General features: G+C 43.1%; 1 protein-coding gene across 1 annotated transcript in view; it reads right to left on the reverse strand.

The window, feature by feature from the left end:
* Window positions 1-398: 398 nt before the first annotated feature.
* LOC309558703 (uncharacterized protein) overlaps window positions 399-16,430 on the reverse strand; it is a gene marked incomplete at both ends in the record, with an annotated part of 33,701 nt that continues 17,669 nt past the window's right edge. Inside the window, 2 exons of the mRNA XM_082261759.1 lie at window positions 399-674; window positions 1,495-1,737. Of these exons, the coding sequence (XP_082117885.1) occupies window positions 399-674; window positions 1,495-1,737 (519 nt within the window). The remainder of the gene's footprint in view (window positions 675-1,494; window positions 1,738-16,430) is intronic.

Consider the following 16,430-nt stretch of genomic DNA (forward strand, 5'->3'; position numbering starts at 1 on the left):
TCAATTAATACTGCTGCCAGCTATATACAGTAGCAGAAATTGCATGACAAAAACTCTACAGGCTGGTTGTAGTGAAGTCAATTGATAGATCAACTTCAATACAATCAGTCCACCTATAGATGGAACAAAATTTGGCCGGTTCCTACTGAACCGGCCAAATTTTAATCTGTCTATGGAGAGCTTTAATATGTGAGTATTACTACCATTGACATTTCTTCAGATCAGGAAGCATACAATGACATAAAAACCAATAAGCATTACTGCATCTGATCATTTGATTTATAACACTTTACTTTACTTTAGTTACTGATTTAATGTAATAGTCAAATAATTTAATTAAACAGATATGATATAATTAATTTATTGCAAGTACTGAAAATACAATGTGTACATAATTTTTAATGACTGTGCTGGACGCGCCTGAAAGATCCAATTCTGGGGTTAGTAGCTCCCCAGTCAGTGTATCTCCTGTACTCTCCGGGTCTCAGGTAATATTGACGTCCTCTGTAGTTGGGCTCCTCATAGAACACCCAGTATCCATCTTGTACATGGGCAGAATGGATGTCATGGTAATTAAATCTTTCATAGACATGAGGACAGTCTTCGGTGAACTCCATCATATGACCTCTAAATTCTTCTTTCTCATAGATTCTGATTGTGAATGGTCCACGATGCTTTATTTAAAAAAATACACTAAACTGAATTAATGAGGAATTTAATAAAATTTTACAATTATTCAACAATTAGATCTTTATAAAATAAATTAACATACAGTATATTAATGCTTAAGGCATCAAGAAGATAAGAAAATATTATGTGTAATAAATTGTAGTGTAGAAATTGTTGTTTAAAATGAACATAGATTTACACTAGCAAACAAGTATCCATTCGTTGAACATATCAAAAAGAGTAAAATGGAAATGGCTTGAAGCAGGTGAGTCTTGTAGTGAGTACCAGCTGGGAACCACAAGTCAAAGTAGATATCCCCAAGTGTGTTGGCAATACAGTATATGCTTTGACCTGTTTGTTGAGCACATTGGAATTTAAAGATCCTATTTTGTGAAGATAAAAAAATTGCTCATGCTGGTCAGTGGTGGTCAGTAGATCAATGGAAACAGTTGCTGTTATGTGCAGTTACATAGATCCTTTATTATTGAAAAACAAGAATGAAGGGGTTAAAAAAACACATGACTACAGGTAATTACTGCACATTTATGTAATCCTGTTATTTTAAAGGGTTCAATAGATAGGCTATAATTATATATTTGTAAAAGGGGTCTAAGTCTGTTACTGAGGTTATATTTTTTTATGAGGGTAGAGGGGAGGGGGTTTGAATGAGTTACAACTTCACACTAAAGTCTGTGAGAGGGTATAGTTGGAATTATATCTCAGGCTTCACATATAACGTATCTATGGGACACTGTATGGTATTGGTATAGCATACAGCACACAGCTGTGAAAAACTGTTACTATAAACTTGATTATTATTCATACCTGTGGAGTCAAACGGCAGGATCTGATGGAATCATTGTATCCCATCCATTGCTGGAAATCAGGATATTCCCCTCTCCTTAGGAAGTATTGGTGTCCTCTGTAATTGGGGAACTCATACAGGATCCAGTTACCATTTTCCACTCGGATGGAGTTGCAACGACTGAAGTATGAAGACAGGTCAGGACAGTCAGAGTCACACTCATAGGAGCGTCCCTGGAAGTTCCTGTCCTCATAGAAGATGATCTAGAAAAAGCAAGGTACATGTAAATTCATATCCTGTGAATACTGGATCAAATTTAAATTTATGTGTAAAATTAATTACATTATATATTTTTTGGATTTTTTTAAAAAGTTCTGTAATAGAGTATAGCATTAAAATCTTGCTAATACTATACCTTAACCATTTTGCTCTTTGCTCTGTTGCAGTCTAACTAATGTTGCACTGCGGATGGTTGGGGTCCTTTTAAACAGTTAGTGATGATGATGATGTCTGCAAAGTCTGTTTTCTGTCAACTTAAAAAAATGTATAGAACTTTTGTCCCTTATTGTTTGTGAGACTTTTCTGTATTAGTTACTATTGTTTAGAAATGCTTACAATGTGGGTTGTGCTTTGTTACACAAAGCCTAAGCAGATAATAGAACTTTGTGTAGTTTCTCAGAAAATACTTTCACATTTTATGTGGTCCTCAGTCAATGCCATTTTGAAGGTTACACTTTTACTAACTAACCTACGATAAGAGAAGCATCTATCTTGAAAATACCGAGCTCATTCATAGCATAAATGTTTTTTTTTTTGTCAATTGTAATAGGTAACTGTAATATAACAAAACATTTCAGACAATAGTAGATTTATATTTTAAAAATAGAATTATTAAACGTTATAGATCCCTAAAGGGAAAAGCAATCCTTCCTTTCATGAATCTAAGATGTGAACAACCATTCAAAAACAACCATTCAAAAAAAAAATACTGGAATGGATGTACAGCAACTCAGTGCAATAAAGAACAATTATGGATGTACAGGTACTTAGTACAATAATAAAGAACATTGTTCGGATGTCTGTTTATAAACTTAATTGGCTAATTATTTTCTAATAATATATTTGTTACAGTTTAGGATCAGCAGACTGTTGTTGCTGAAGCAGTCATTTCTGTTTAGATATAATTTGTTTGGAAAAAAATCACCAACTGTTATTTTTTTCTTAATTTAGAAGGGGGAAACTATGTTAGTTTAGGATTTATAGTTTATATTTAGTGTTTTTGTTATAGTTAGTTTTTTTTTTTTTTTTAGTGTGTGTCTTTGATCTTTATCAATTGAACTTTTACTTTGTGCTTTCTGTTAAAATTTAGAACTTGCCCACACATGTTAAATGGAAATAAACTGCGGTACCTAAAATTTAAATTTTTATTAAAATTATCCTAGGTGATGTTTTAAAAGCCTTCATAGGCTACCAATTTAGAGTTACACACAAGCTCTGGTGCCAGAATTATTGCTCTTATTCTGATGTTCATGGTGACCCCTACAGTTAGTGTTGAGCTAACACGGACTGTATTATTCGGGTTCGTACCGAATAATTGGATTTTTGTTACCCGAACACGGACCCGAAAACTTTACTGTAAGTTCGGGTTTAAAATCCGTGTTCGGTCATTTTATTTCCTGTTTTGTATGTAATGGCGCGCTTTTAATGGCGGGCTTTCAGCAGCCAATCAACAAGCGTTTAACTGGTGTGCCTTAAGCCATCCCAGCCATGCCTACTAATGTATTAGTAGCTGTGATTGGCCATCTGAAGCATGTGACCCATGTCTTTATAAGTTCGAGAGCCACAGCGCGGCGCGTTATTCTGCAGTAGTGTAGGGACAGAGAACACATCATACGTGCTGGCTGCTGATTAGGGACAGACAGTGAAAAATTGTGCCCGAAAAGAATGCAGGGACAGGTCGGAGTGTAGGCAGGGACAGTTATTTGAGCATTTTAGGGACAGGCTGGAGAGATTAGGCAGGGACAGTCTACATCGATTTTGCTGTGTGGGGGGTGGTGCAGTGAACAATGTTTTTGAGCATTTTAAGGACAGGCTGGAGAGATTAGGTAGGGACAGTCTACATCGATTTTGCTGTGTGGGGGGTGGTGCAGTGAACGATCTTTTTGAGCATTTTAGGGACAGGCTGGAGAGATTAGGCAGGGACAGTCTACATCGATTTTGCTGTGTGGGGGGTGGTGCAGTGAACAATCTTTTTGCCCTCACTTGAGCCCACTGAGGAGGAGGAGGAGGAGGAGGGAGAAAAAAATCTATTTTTATCAGTCTGTTGTGTGCAGCGTTCAGCTATATTTCACTACAGATTGCTGTTCTAATCTACTATTAAAAAATCAAGTTAAAGGGGAATTTATTTTTTTTTTCCCTTCATAGCCTGCTTGCTGCTGAGCTGAGCTGACCGTGACATAAGACAGTGCTGTGTTCACATGTGCTATTGAGTGATTTTCAATTTTATACACTTTTTTCTATTCCACTATTCAATATACACCCTTTTGGGTTAAAAAAAATTAAATTGTGGCATAGTCTGTACTAATCTGCTATTTAAAAATTACAAACTTAAAGGGGAATTTTTTTTTTTTCCCTTCATAGCCTGCTGCAGAGCTGACCGTGACATAAAACATAAGACACTTCTGTGTTCACATGTGCTATTGAGAAAATCACCAATTTTATATCATATTTTCTATTCCGCTATTCAATCTACACCCTTTGGGGTAAAAAGAATTAAATTGCGGCATAGTCTGTATCGGTACGTGTGAGATACACTTTCCAATTTTTTGGGGCACATCTTTCACCGCCGAGGATTGCAGGGTGCTTCAGTTTGCCTCCTGTTCCGAACCCCTCCTACTCCTCATCCTGCCTTTAGGGTACAAAAAATTGTAATCGGGGCCTAGTCTGGTTCTGTACGTGTGAGATAGATACACCTTTTGATATCATATTTTCTATTCCGCTATTTAATCTATACCCTTTGGGGTAAAAATAATTAAATTGCGGAATAGTCTGTATCGGTACGTGTGAGATACACCTTCCAAATTTTTGGGGCGCATCTTCCACCGCCGAGGATTGCAGGGTGCTTCAGTTAGCCTCCTGTTCCGAACTCCTCCTACTCCTCATCCTGCCTTTAGGGTAAAAAAAATAGTAATCGGGGCATAGTCTGTGTTTGTACGTGTGAGATACACCGTTTTATAAAAAATTTTCTATTCCGCTATTCAATCTACACCCTTTGGGTTAAAAAGAATTAAATTGCGGCATAGTCTGTATCGGTACATGTGAGATACACCTTCCGGTTTTTTGGGGCGCATTTTACACCGCCGAGGATTGCAGGGTGCTTCAGTTTGCCTCCTGTTCCGAACTCCTCCTACTCCTCATCCTCATCTTGCCTTTAGGGTACAAAAATTGTAATCGGGGCCTAGTCTGTGTTTGTACGTGTGAGATTCACCGTTTTATAAAATTTCTTCTATTCCGCTATTCAATATACACCCTTTTGGAGTGTAAAAAATTAAACTACGGCATAGTCTGTATCGGTACGTGTGAGATACACCTTTTTAAATTTGTTTGGCGCATCTCCTTCCACCGCCGAGGATTGCAGGGCGCTTCAGTTTGCCTCCTGTTCCGAACTCCTCCTACTCCTCTTCTTCATCCTCATCCTGCCTTTAGGGTACAAAAAATTGTAATCGGGGCCTAGTCTGTGTTTTTACGTGTGAGATACACCCTTTTATAAATTTTTTCCTATTCCGCTATTCAATATACACCCTTTTGGAGTGTAAAAAATTAAATTATGGCATAGTCTGTATCGGTACGTGTGAGATACACCTTTTAAATTTGTTTGGCGCATCTCCTTCCACCGCCGAGGATTGCAGGGCGCTTCAGTTTGCCTCCTGTTCCGAACTCCTCCTACTCCTCTTCCTCATCCTCATCCTCCCTTTAGGGTACAAAAAATTGTAATCGGGGCCTAGTCTGTGTTTGTACGTGTGAGATACACCGTTTTATAAATTTTTTTTCTATTCCGCTATTCAATATACACCATTTTGGGGTGAAAAAAATTAAATTACGGCATAATCTGTATCGGTACGTGTGAGATACACCTTTTAAATTTGTTTGGCGCATCTCCTTCCACCGGCAAGGATTGCAGGGCGCTTCAGTTTGCCTCCTGTTCCGAACTCCTCCTACTCCTCTTCCTCATCCTCCCTTTAGGGTACAAAAAATTGTAATCAGGGCCTAGTCTGTGTTTGTACGTGTGAGATACACCGTTTTATATCCTTTTTTCTATTCCGCTATTCAATATACACCCTTTTGGCATGAAAAAAATTAAATTGCGGCATACTTTGCATATTTGACTGTGAGATACACCCGTTATATTTGTAGAGTGTTTTTCTATTCCGCTATTTAATAAACACCCTTTTGGGGTAAAAAAATTAAATTGCGGCATAGTTTGCATATTTGACTGTGAGATACACCTGTGCGATACTGTTGTTGTTTTTTTCCGCTATTTAATAAACACCTTTCTAGGACAAGATCATAAATTTCAGAAATATGAGGAGACCGTGGCCTGGGTTGTGGTGCTGCTGGTAGAGCTCCTGTTGCAAGGAGAGGACGTGGTCGATCTGTGCCAGCTACACGCACAAGTGAAACACCTTCCTCAAGTGTAGGCGACAGAACCTGCAGCAGTATTTGGTAGGGCATCATGCGCCTCTACAAGTGTTGAGGCCAGAACAAGTAGAGGCGATAGTAGATTTTTTTGCTGCTGACAGTGCCTCCAGTTCCTTCACATTGTCTCCCACCCAGTCTACTGCAGAAAGGTCAGAGTTGGCACCTGCAGCCGATGTCCAACCGTATTTCACCTCACCCCCTTGCAAATCAGGCAAGCAGTCTGAGCCCCAAGTCGTGCAGCAGTCTCTTCTTCTTTTTGATTACTCTGTCAGCAGGGTTTCCCAGGGCAATCCACCTAGCCCTGCCCCAGAAGTGGAAGAGATTGAGTGCAGCGATGCCCAACCACTTATTTCTCAAGATGAGTACATGGAAGGACCATCGCAGCACGTCTCCGATGATGACGAAACGCAGGTGCCAACTGCTGCGGCACTCAGAATTGTGGAGACCGACAAGAAGGGCAGGGGTGAAGACTGGGTGGAAGATGATGTGGAGGACGATGCGGTCCTCGACCCCACATGGAATGAAGGTCATGCAGGTGACCTGAATAGTTTGGAGGAAGAGGCGGTGGTCGCACAGAGCCACCAGCACAGCAGAAGAGGGAGCAGGGTGCAGAAGCGGAGCGGCCGTGCCCTAGACACTACGCCTGGTACTGCCCAATGCAGCAAGGGACCGAGCGCACCAAAGCCAGCTCAAAGGAGTTCTCTAGCGTGGAAGTTCTTCAGAAAATGTGCTGATGACAGGACATGAGTGGTTTGCACCCTGTGCAATCAGACCCTGAAGCCAGGCATAAACCTTCTCAACCTGAGCACAACCTGCATGATCAGGCATCTAAGTGCAAAGCACGAGCTGCAGTGGAGTAGACACCTTCAAAACCAAGAAAGGTCTCTGGCTCCTCCTGCTTTCTCTTCTGCTGCAGTCTCGGCCTCTTCATCCACCTCTGTAGTGATACAGGGAAAACAGCAGACAAATGAGTGGTTGCTGCCAGCGAGCCTCAAGCCCGGCCTGGTGGTGTGCGATAAAGGGCGAAATCTCATAGCAGCTCTGGGCCTAGCCGGTTTGACGCACATCCCTTGCCTGGCGCATGTGCTGAATTTGGTGGTGCAGAGGTTCCTTAAAAATTACAATTATGTCAGAGCTGCTGCAGAAAGTGTGGGCCGTCTGTGCGCACTTTCGGCATTCTCACCCTGCTGCCGCTCGCCTGTCAGCGCTGCAGCGTAACTTCGGCCTTCCCGCTCACCGCCTCATATGTGACGTGCCCACAAGGTGGAACTCCACCTTGCACATGCTGGAAAGACTGTGCGAGCAGCAGCAGCCCATAGTGGAGTTTCAGCTGCAGCACGCACGCGTGAGTCGCTCTGCGGAACAGCACCACTTCACCACCAATAACTGGGCCTCCATGCGAGACCTGTGTGTCTTGTTGTGCTGTTTTGAGTACTCCACCAACATGGCCAGTGCCGATGACGCCGTTGTCAGCTTAACTATCCCACTTTTATGCCTCCTTCAAAAAATGATTCGGGCGATGATGGAAGAGGATGTGGCACAGGATGAGGAGGAGGATGAAGAGGTAACATTTCCAAGGCTTTCAGGGCAGTCATTCGCAAGTGGCTCAGAGGGTGGGTTCCTGCACACACAAACGCCAGGGACACAATTGTCCAGCAGGGGCACAGTTCTGGAGGATGAGGAGGATGAGGAGGAGGAGATGGAGGAGGAGATGGAACCATGTTCACAGCAGGGTGACACCCAGGCCAGCTCATGGCCATCACTGGTGCGTGGCTGGGGGGATACAGAGGACACAGACGATACACCTCCCACAGAGGACAGCCTTTCGTTGCCTCTGGGCAGCCTGGCACACATGAGCGATTACATGCTGCAGTGTCTCCACAACGACCGCCGAGTTGTCCACATTCTAACTTGTGCTGATTACTGGGTGGCCATGCTGCTGGATTCCCGTTACAAGGACAACGTACCATCCTTAATTCACTCACTGGAGCGCGATCGCAAGATGCGCGAGTACAAGCGCACGCTGGTAGACGCGATGCTGCTGGCATTCCCACCTGACAGCGGGGCCACAGTGGAAGCACAAGGCCAAGGCAGAGGAGGAGGAGGAAGAGGTCGCCAACGCAACCAAGGCACCGCCAGCACCTCAGAAGGCAGGGTTAGCATGGCCGAAATGTGGAAAAACTTTGTCAGCACGCCTCGACAAACAGCAGCACCAGCAGCTCATATGGAACGTCTTAGCAGGAGGCAGCATTTCACCAACATGGTGGAGCAGTATGTGTGCACACGCCTACATGTAGTGAATGACGGGTCTGCCCCCTTCAACTTCTGGGTCTCAAAATTGGGCACATGGCCTGAGCTTGCCCTTTACGCCTTAGAGGTGCTGGCGTGCCCTGCAGCCAGCCACATCCACTGCCACCTCAACCTCCCTCCTACTCCATATGGGCCTCGTCCTTCACAGATGAAGAAAATTGTTTTAACTTTCTGGTTTTTTTTTGTTGTTTTAAGTTATTTCCCTATCCATATTTGTTTGCAGAGCACTTGCCATGCTCTTAACTACGTTTTGCTGCCATTTGCAGCACTCTAGCCCTTTCCATTGGTGTTTTAGAGCCATTTTAGTGCCTGAAAGTTCGGGTTCCCATTGACTTCAAAGGGGTTCGGTGTCCGGGTAAAGTTCGGAAAAAGTCTGGGACACAGACCCGGACTTTTTTTTTCAAGTTCGGCCGAACCCGCCGAACACGGACATCCAGGTGTCCGCTCAACTCTACCTACAGTATGTGGTGCAATCACTGTTTACATGTGCGGGAACTATGTGTACGTTTGCATTTGCATGTGAGCACAGGGGGTTGTGGATGCTTTCATTTATTTGACTTTTTTTAAAATATTTTATCTTTTCATTCAACTTTGTTGCTGTCAAAAGGGATAAACAGCATCCATTATGATAGTTTGAGCAGTGGCAGGTCCTCTTTATGGAGAGAGCTGAGGTCTATTAGACCTCTGATCCCTCTTCTGCCCTTCAAGGCAGCCAATCATACAGAGATCTGTGAGGGGGCAACATTCTCTCCTCCCTCCCCTGGCCTGCAAGGCTGCATGCTTGGATAAGGATCTGATGTAGATTTTTGGGGGTCCCTCTTAAAATCCTTTCTAGAATCCAAGGAACTCACACCTTTTTTGGGATGTTTTTGGTGGAGTCCCCTTAAAATTCATGCCAGACTTGAATGACATGATATGAGTTATGGGGAACATATATTAACCACTTCTGCTCTCAAGCCTCTTTTTTTAAAAATACATTTCACACATGTAAAAAACTTAACCCCCTCCCCCATATTTTCTGAAAGCAGAGCCCTTGTAGAACAAAAAGACAGTACTTGCAATTTTTTAAGTTGCACAATAGAGTTATCAATGTGAGCTCTGGTGATAGAACTATTGCTCTCACTCTGATCACACCTCACATGTGTAGTGTGATCACAGTTTGCATACATGTGGGCACCCTGGGTAACATCTGCATTTGTGGATGTGTGAAGGGCAACAGCAGGACACTTTTTTTTTTCATTTTTAATAAATGTTATCATAATTTTATTTTTTAAACTTTTTTTTAAAATTTAACTTTATTGTTATCACAAGAGGTTAACAACCCCTCAGGTGATAGCATTGGACAGGTGACAAGTACTCCTAATGGAGACATTGGCGGATCTAATAGACCACAATTAGAGTTGAACGAACACCTGGATGTCTGGGTTCGGCCGAACTTGAAAAAAAAGTCCGGGTTCGTGACCCTAACTTAACCCGAACTTTACCCCGATCCTGAACCCCATTGAAGTCAATGGTGACCCGAACTTTTGAGCACTTAAATGGCTCTTAAAAAAAAAAGGAAAGGGCTAGAGGGCTGCAAATGGCAGCAAAATCTTCTTAAGAGCATGGCAAGTGCTCTGCAAACAAATGTGGATAGGGAAATAACTTAAAATAACATAAAAAACAGAAAAATAAAAATGAATCATCTTGATCTAGGAGGATGAGGCCCATATGGAGTAGGAGGTTGAGGTGGCGGTGGATGTGGCGGTGTAGTTGGAAGCGGCGGCGGAGGAGGACGAGGTAGCCAACACTGGTTTTTGTTTTTAATTTTTCATTTCTTTTTAAATTAGGGTACACCCCAAAAGAGTGAGAAAGATCAAAAATGCAACAATGGCTGGGTAAGGCCGGTATACATGTCTATTCTGCACAAGGTACGGACAAGTCCTGTGGGGTCCATGCCTGGTTCATTTTAATGAACGTGAGCTTGTCCACATTGGCTCTGGACAGGCGGCTGCGCTTGTCTGTGATAACGCCCCCAGCCATGCTAAATACATGTTCAGGTAATACACTGCCTGCAGGGCAGGCCAGCACCTCCAAGGCGTAAAGGGCAAGCTCAGGCCATGTGCCCAATTTGGAGACCCAGAAGTTGAATGGGGGCAGACCCGTCATTCAGTACATGTATAGTACGTAAGGAACGATAAGGAACTTTATATGGTATATCTTATATGGTAAGGAATGGTGATGGCGGCGGGGGGGCTTTTTTCCCCCTTCTGGGTTGAGTCTGGCCTTGGAAAAGGCATGTGTCCCTGGTTGTGGGCCGGGCTCTCCCAAAGCTGTATAAGTTCTGAGGCCTTCAGGTAGGGACGGGGCTGCACTGGTCTTGCCAGGGACCGGGATTCTGAAAAGCCTGTGGTGTATGTGCCCCTGGAGTGGCAGTCCAGGGGTGCCATAATTCATGGTGGATGGCAACACTATGAGTATGGCACCAAGGACACTGCACTTCCTACACACGTTTTTCACACCTGCCTCTAGGGCCGGGCCTTTTGGTCAGGAGTCAGGACCAGAGGAATTTTTTATTCCTGGCCGAAGGGCCAGCCATAGTATTGCAACGTAGTACTAACCTTGCACTTCTTCACTAACACTTTCCCCACTATTATGTGTTGTGTGTCTCACGTTTTGTGTTTTTTATTGTGGCGGTACACTTTATTTTGCACAGCGTGATTAGTAGGGTGTAAGTCCTTGGGCCTGTCCCTGAAAATTGGGAGGGGGTGCATATGGAAATTTCTGGCTTGGTTTGCCCTCTCTCATGGGGTCTCTCTTCGAGAGAGCCCCACCTAGTACTTGGGGTGGCCTGTTTCAGCAGTCCTCCTAAAGAACGGAGCTGCCTGGTTTCGGCCAGATTAGCCAGTGTAAGTACCCCAGTCCCTGTCAGGAGCCTTACGCCCCGGGGATCATGGTCAGGGACCATGTGTACACCCTGTGCACTTTTTGTGTTTCACTTTTTTGGTGTGCACTTTTTTATGCACCCACCTGTCTGAGTGTGTTCACACACCACGGGCTTAAGAAAAAAAACAGCTGGTGGTCCTGGTTGTTGTGGCATGCCGACAAAGCTTTTCCACATTTCATACATGCTAACCCTGCCTTCTGAGGTGCTGGCGGTGCCCTGGCTGCGTTGGCGACCTCCTCCTCCTCTGCCTTTGGCTAAGATCAAGTGTAGTATCTGTTGTTATCAGTTATCTGGGTGCCACCCTGCTGTGAACATGGTTCCTACTCCTCCATCTCCTCCTCCTAATCCTCCACCCCGTCATCCTCCAGAACTGTGCCCTTGCTGGACAATTGTGTACCTGGCGTTTGTGGGTGCAGGAACCCACCCTTGGAGCCACTTGTAAATGACTGCCCTGAAAGCCTTGGAAATGATCACTGCTCCGGATGCGGAGGCGGTAGAGGAACGACGATGAGGAAGCGGAGTAGGAGGAGTTAGCAACAGGAGTCAAATTTAAGCTCCCTGCAATCCTCGGTGGTGGAAGGAGATGCCCCAAACAAATTTAAAGGGTGTATCTCACAGTAACATAATCAGCAAACGCTGCAAAATTATTAAATTCCCCCTAAATGGGTGTTTATTGAATAGCAGAATAGAACAACAGTATCTAAAAGGGTGTATCTCACACGTACAGATACAGACTAAGCCAAAATTGAATAGCTTTCTTTCCACTAAATGGGTGTTTATTGAATAGCAGAATAGAACAACAGTATCCAAAGGGTGTATCTAACACGTACAGATACAGACTAGGCCGCAATTTAATATTTTTTCCCTAAATGGGTGTTTATTGAATAGCGGCATAGATCAACAGTATACAAAGGGTGTATCTCACAGTAACATATGAAGACTAGGCCGCAATTTTATATTTTTTCCCTAAATGGGTTTTTATTGAAAAGCGGAATAGAACAACAGTATCCAACAGGTGTATCTCACAGTAAAATATGCAGACTAGGCCGCAATTCATTTTTTTTCCCTAAATGGGTTTTTATTGAAAAGCGGAATCGAACAACAGTATCCTGGGCCTGGGTGTATCTCACAGTAAAATATGCAGACTAGGCCGCAATTTTTTTTCCCTAAATGGGTTTTTATTGAAAAGCGGAATAGAACAACAGTATCCAACAGGTGTATCTCACAGTAAAATATGCAGACTAGGCCACAATTATTATTTTTTTTTCCCTAAATGGGTTTTTATTGAAAAGCGGAATAGAACAACAGTATCCAACGGGTGTATCTCACAGTAAAATATGCAGACTAGGCCACAATTTTTTTTCCCTAAATGGGTTTTTATTGAAAAGCGGAATAGAACAACAGTATCCAACGGGTGTATCTCACAGTAAAATATGCAGACTAGGACGCAATTCATTTTTTTTCCCCCTAAATGGGTTTTTATTGAAAAGCGGAATAGAACAACAGTATCCTGGGCCTGGGTGTATCTCACAGTAAAATATGCAGACTAGGCTGCAATTTAATTTTTTTCCCCTAAATGGGTGTTTATTGAATAGCGGAATAGAACAACAGTATCCAACAGGTGTATCTCACAGTAAAATATGCAGACTAGGCTGCAATTTTATTTTTTTTCCCTAAATGGGTGTTTATTGAATAGCGGAATAGAGCAACAGTATCCAAAGGCTGTATCTCACAGTAACGTATGAATGAAAATTTTTTATTTTTCCCTTTAATTGGTGATTTTTGAAGAGCAGATGAGAACAGCAGTGTCTAAACACTGTATGTCACAGTAAAACATGAAGGAAAAACGTTTTTTTTTTTAAATCCAGTTTAAGCAGACACATATGCACTAAGCTTGCATTACATGGCTGCTACACGCGGCACGCCTAACAGGTTGGATACTGTTGTTTTTCTATTCCGCTATTGAATAAAGAAAAAACCATTTGAATGAAAAACTGAAAAATAATTTTTTTCACCTTAAATTGGTGGTTTTTGAATAGCAGATTAGAACAGCCATGTCTAAACACTGTATGTCACTGTAAAATATGAAGGAAAAAAAGTTTTTTTTTTATTTTAAATCCAGACTAACCACTTGTCGACCGCTCACATTGAGCGTACTGCGACAAAGTGGCTCGTTATCGTCCAGCGACGTAGGCCTATGTCGCTGGACTCCTCCCCTTGTGGGCGGTGCACACGTGCCACCGGAGGCCTGCTCCCGCTGTATTCAGACACAGCGGGAGTCGGGCCAGGGGAGGAGAGGCGGTGACCACCGCCGCTCTTCCCTGATCATTGGGGATCAAGTGAGGAGATCCGCCCGCTTGTGTAAACATTGATAAAGAAAAAAATGTTTAAAAAAATAAAATGGTGTGGCATTCCCTCCCAATCCATACAAGGCCCTTTGGGTCTTATATGGATATTAAGGGGAGCCCAACACCAAAATAAAAATAAAAAAATGGCGTGGGATCCCCCTAAAATCCATACCAGACCATTATCCGAGCAGCGCGGGAGGTCAGGAAAGGGGGGGAACGAACGAATGGCCCCCCTCCTGAACCATACCAGGCCACATGCCCTTAACATGGGGGTTGCTTTGAGGTGGGGGGGCTTGCGGAGCCAGTCTGTATGATGAGGCCACAACTTAGAGCACTCAGAAAAAAAGTAGAGATCTTTTGGATAAATTTTGGTGTTTCTTTCACAGACGTTGAATAGGAATAACAGGTGGGAAAAAATTGTGCTTTGGGTGTTGGTGGTGGCTTCACACCATAATCCTATAGAGGTAGTGTTGGTGAAAGCAAGAATTGGCCTTGCTGTCAATAATTTAAATGATATGCACCTGTCAGGTGTGCAAAAATTGTTCCTTGGGTGTTATTTGTGCCCATGAAACCTACACCAAAACATTTTTTCCAGATGAAAACAATACCCACAAAGCAAGGCAGCCTAGACAGTCTTTCAGAGATTCAAGATCCAGAAAGCACTTAATTACCGGCATCAGCGGGTTGATAGCTGCTGCTAATCCAGGACTCTGCTCCGGTGTGGCTCCTGTCCCCTAGACAGACCAACTGAAGCACTGCATTGCACCTTTTTTGCGCCTGACTCTTTGAATAACCCCTTGAACGATTAGGAGGTACTTGTGGTTCATAGGACAATTCAACAGAGGAGAGCATGAAGGAGGAGGAGGGGATGGAGCTGAAAAATCTCGCATCATTACCACTAGCTGTATGGAGACTTGGTGGCACAACAAGCTGCAGCACTGAGCTCTGTCCTGCATCCTTCCGAGTTGAAAGCAGAGTTACCCAGCGTGCTGTGAATTCAGGATTCTGCATTCTGATATTAAATATATCGTCCCTGACCATGCTTGCTGGACCACGTGCCAGCAGTAACGTGGACCTTGTGGCTGACTGCCTTGCCCAATGATGCCACAACATTGCCTTTCATGTGATAGTAAAGAGCTGTAATGGTCTTACGTGAAAATAAATAGTGACTGGGAACCTGTCATTGTGGTACAGCACATTCTGCTAATTCACAGAAGGAGGCAGATTCCACCAGATGGAAAGGCAGGAGTTGTAAAGCCAACAGCTTTTACAAGCTTGAATTTAGATGCTGGGCATGTGGGTGGCAGTAACTGTATTTTTTTTGTACACTGCAGCAGATTGGGCAGAGAAATTTGCCTGTTATAGTCTACAGCTGGTGGTGTGCTACTGGCAGACATGCTGCAAGGACCTGGGACACCCTGCGCTATACCATCATCCCTGTCATTGGAGGCTGCTGAGAGGTCATGAGGTATAGCTGGGTCAGACCAGAAAGGTAAGGAGTGAGGAGGAGCAGAATTGCATCCCTTTTATGTGACTTTCAGGTGCTCTTGCCAAGTGATGGGAGGTTAAATGCCTTGTCATGCATATGATACCCAAATGGCTGGTATTTTTGCCACACTTGTTGTGCTTGAGGCAAAGTTTGCAAATTGCAACAATGTGATTGGCTGCACATGTGCTAAAAAAGGTAGACCGCATATTTTAAAAGGTGAACAGATAATTCTTTGGGCTTAACCTTTGCTTGGCTCGAACTGTTCGCCCATATCTAGTTGTGAGGATCTGTGGGTAAGGGGCTTTTTGGAATCTGGAAGCCCCCTTTAACAACAAGGGGGCACCCAGAAACCTTATTTTCACTTAAATGAATCAGATTGTGATGCTGCTGCTTTATGTGTTATTTCTATGCACAAAAATACCCTCTACCCCCGTAGAGCATTTTTTAAATTAATTGAAAAAGTGTGTTTGTTTTATAGAGTTATAAACAAAAGGTACCACATCCCTAATCTGTATAGAATCTATACTGGGAAAGGTATCCCAAAGGGTGAAACCCACAGCTGGAACCTGAGGTGTACAGGTAGGTGCTGGGGTAAGAAGACATGAGAAAGAAGAAAAACATATAAAAGAAGGGGAAGGGAGAAAAAGAAAGATGGAAAGAAAAGGGGAAAGGGGAAAAGGTGGAAAGGAAGGGGGGGAAAAGGAAAGAGAAGGAGGGAAAGGAAGATAAAAATAAAAATAAGGAGAGAAAGAAAGGGGATAGGGGAAGGGAAACAAAAAAAAAACAAAAAAAAAAAAAACAAAAAAAAAAAAAAAAAAAAAAAAAAGGGGGGGGGGGGGGATAAAGGAAAAGGGTGGGGAACTAGGGAAAATGGAGAAGGAAAGAGGAAGGGAAAAACAAATGAAGATGCGAAAAAATGGGAGGGCTGGTGGGACTTTAAAGGTACCAGGTAGTTCAAAATAATAAGTACATAGTTTAAAAACTGGAAATATTTATTGACATGACATCTTTAAAATACAAGACAAAAAATACAACATAGATACAAATAATTTGACATATACAAGAAGAACAATGTATTGAACATAAGGCAATAATGATAATGAAGATAAATAGGTCCAATGATGAGCATTAAACCAATCCCGACATGTTTCGCGGGCAATGATGCACCGCTTCTTCAGGGGAATA

Source organism: Pelophylax lessonae, assembly GCF_965119305.1.
Source record: "Pelophylax lessonae genome assembly, chromosome: 6".
NCBI lineage: Eukaryota > Metazoa > Chordata > Amphibia > Anura > Ranidae > Pelophylax > Pelophylax lessonae.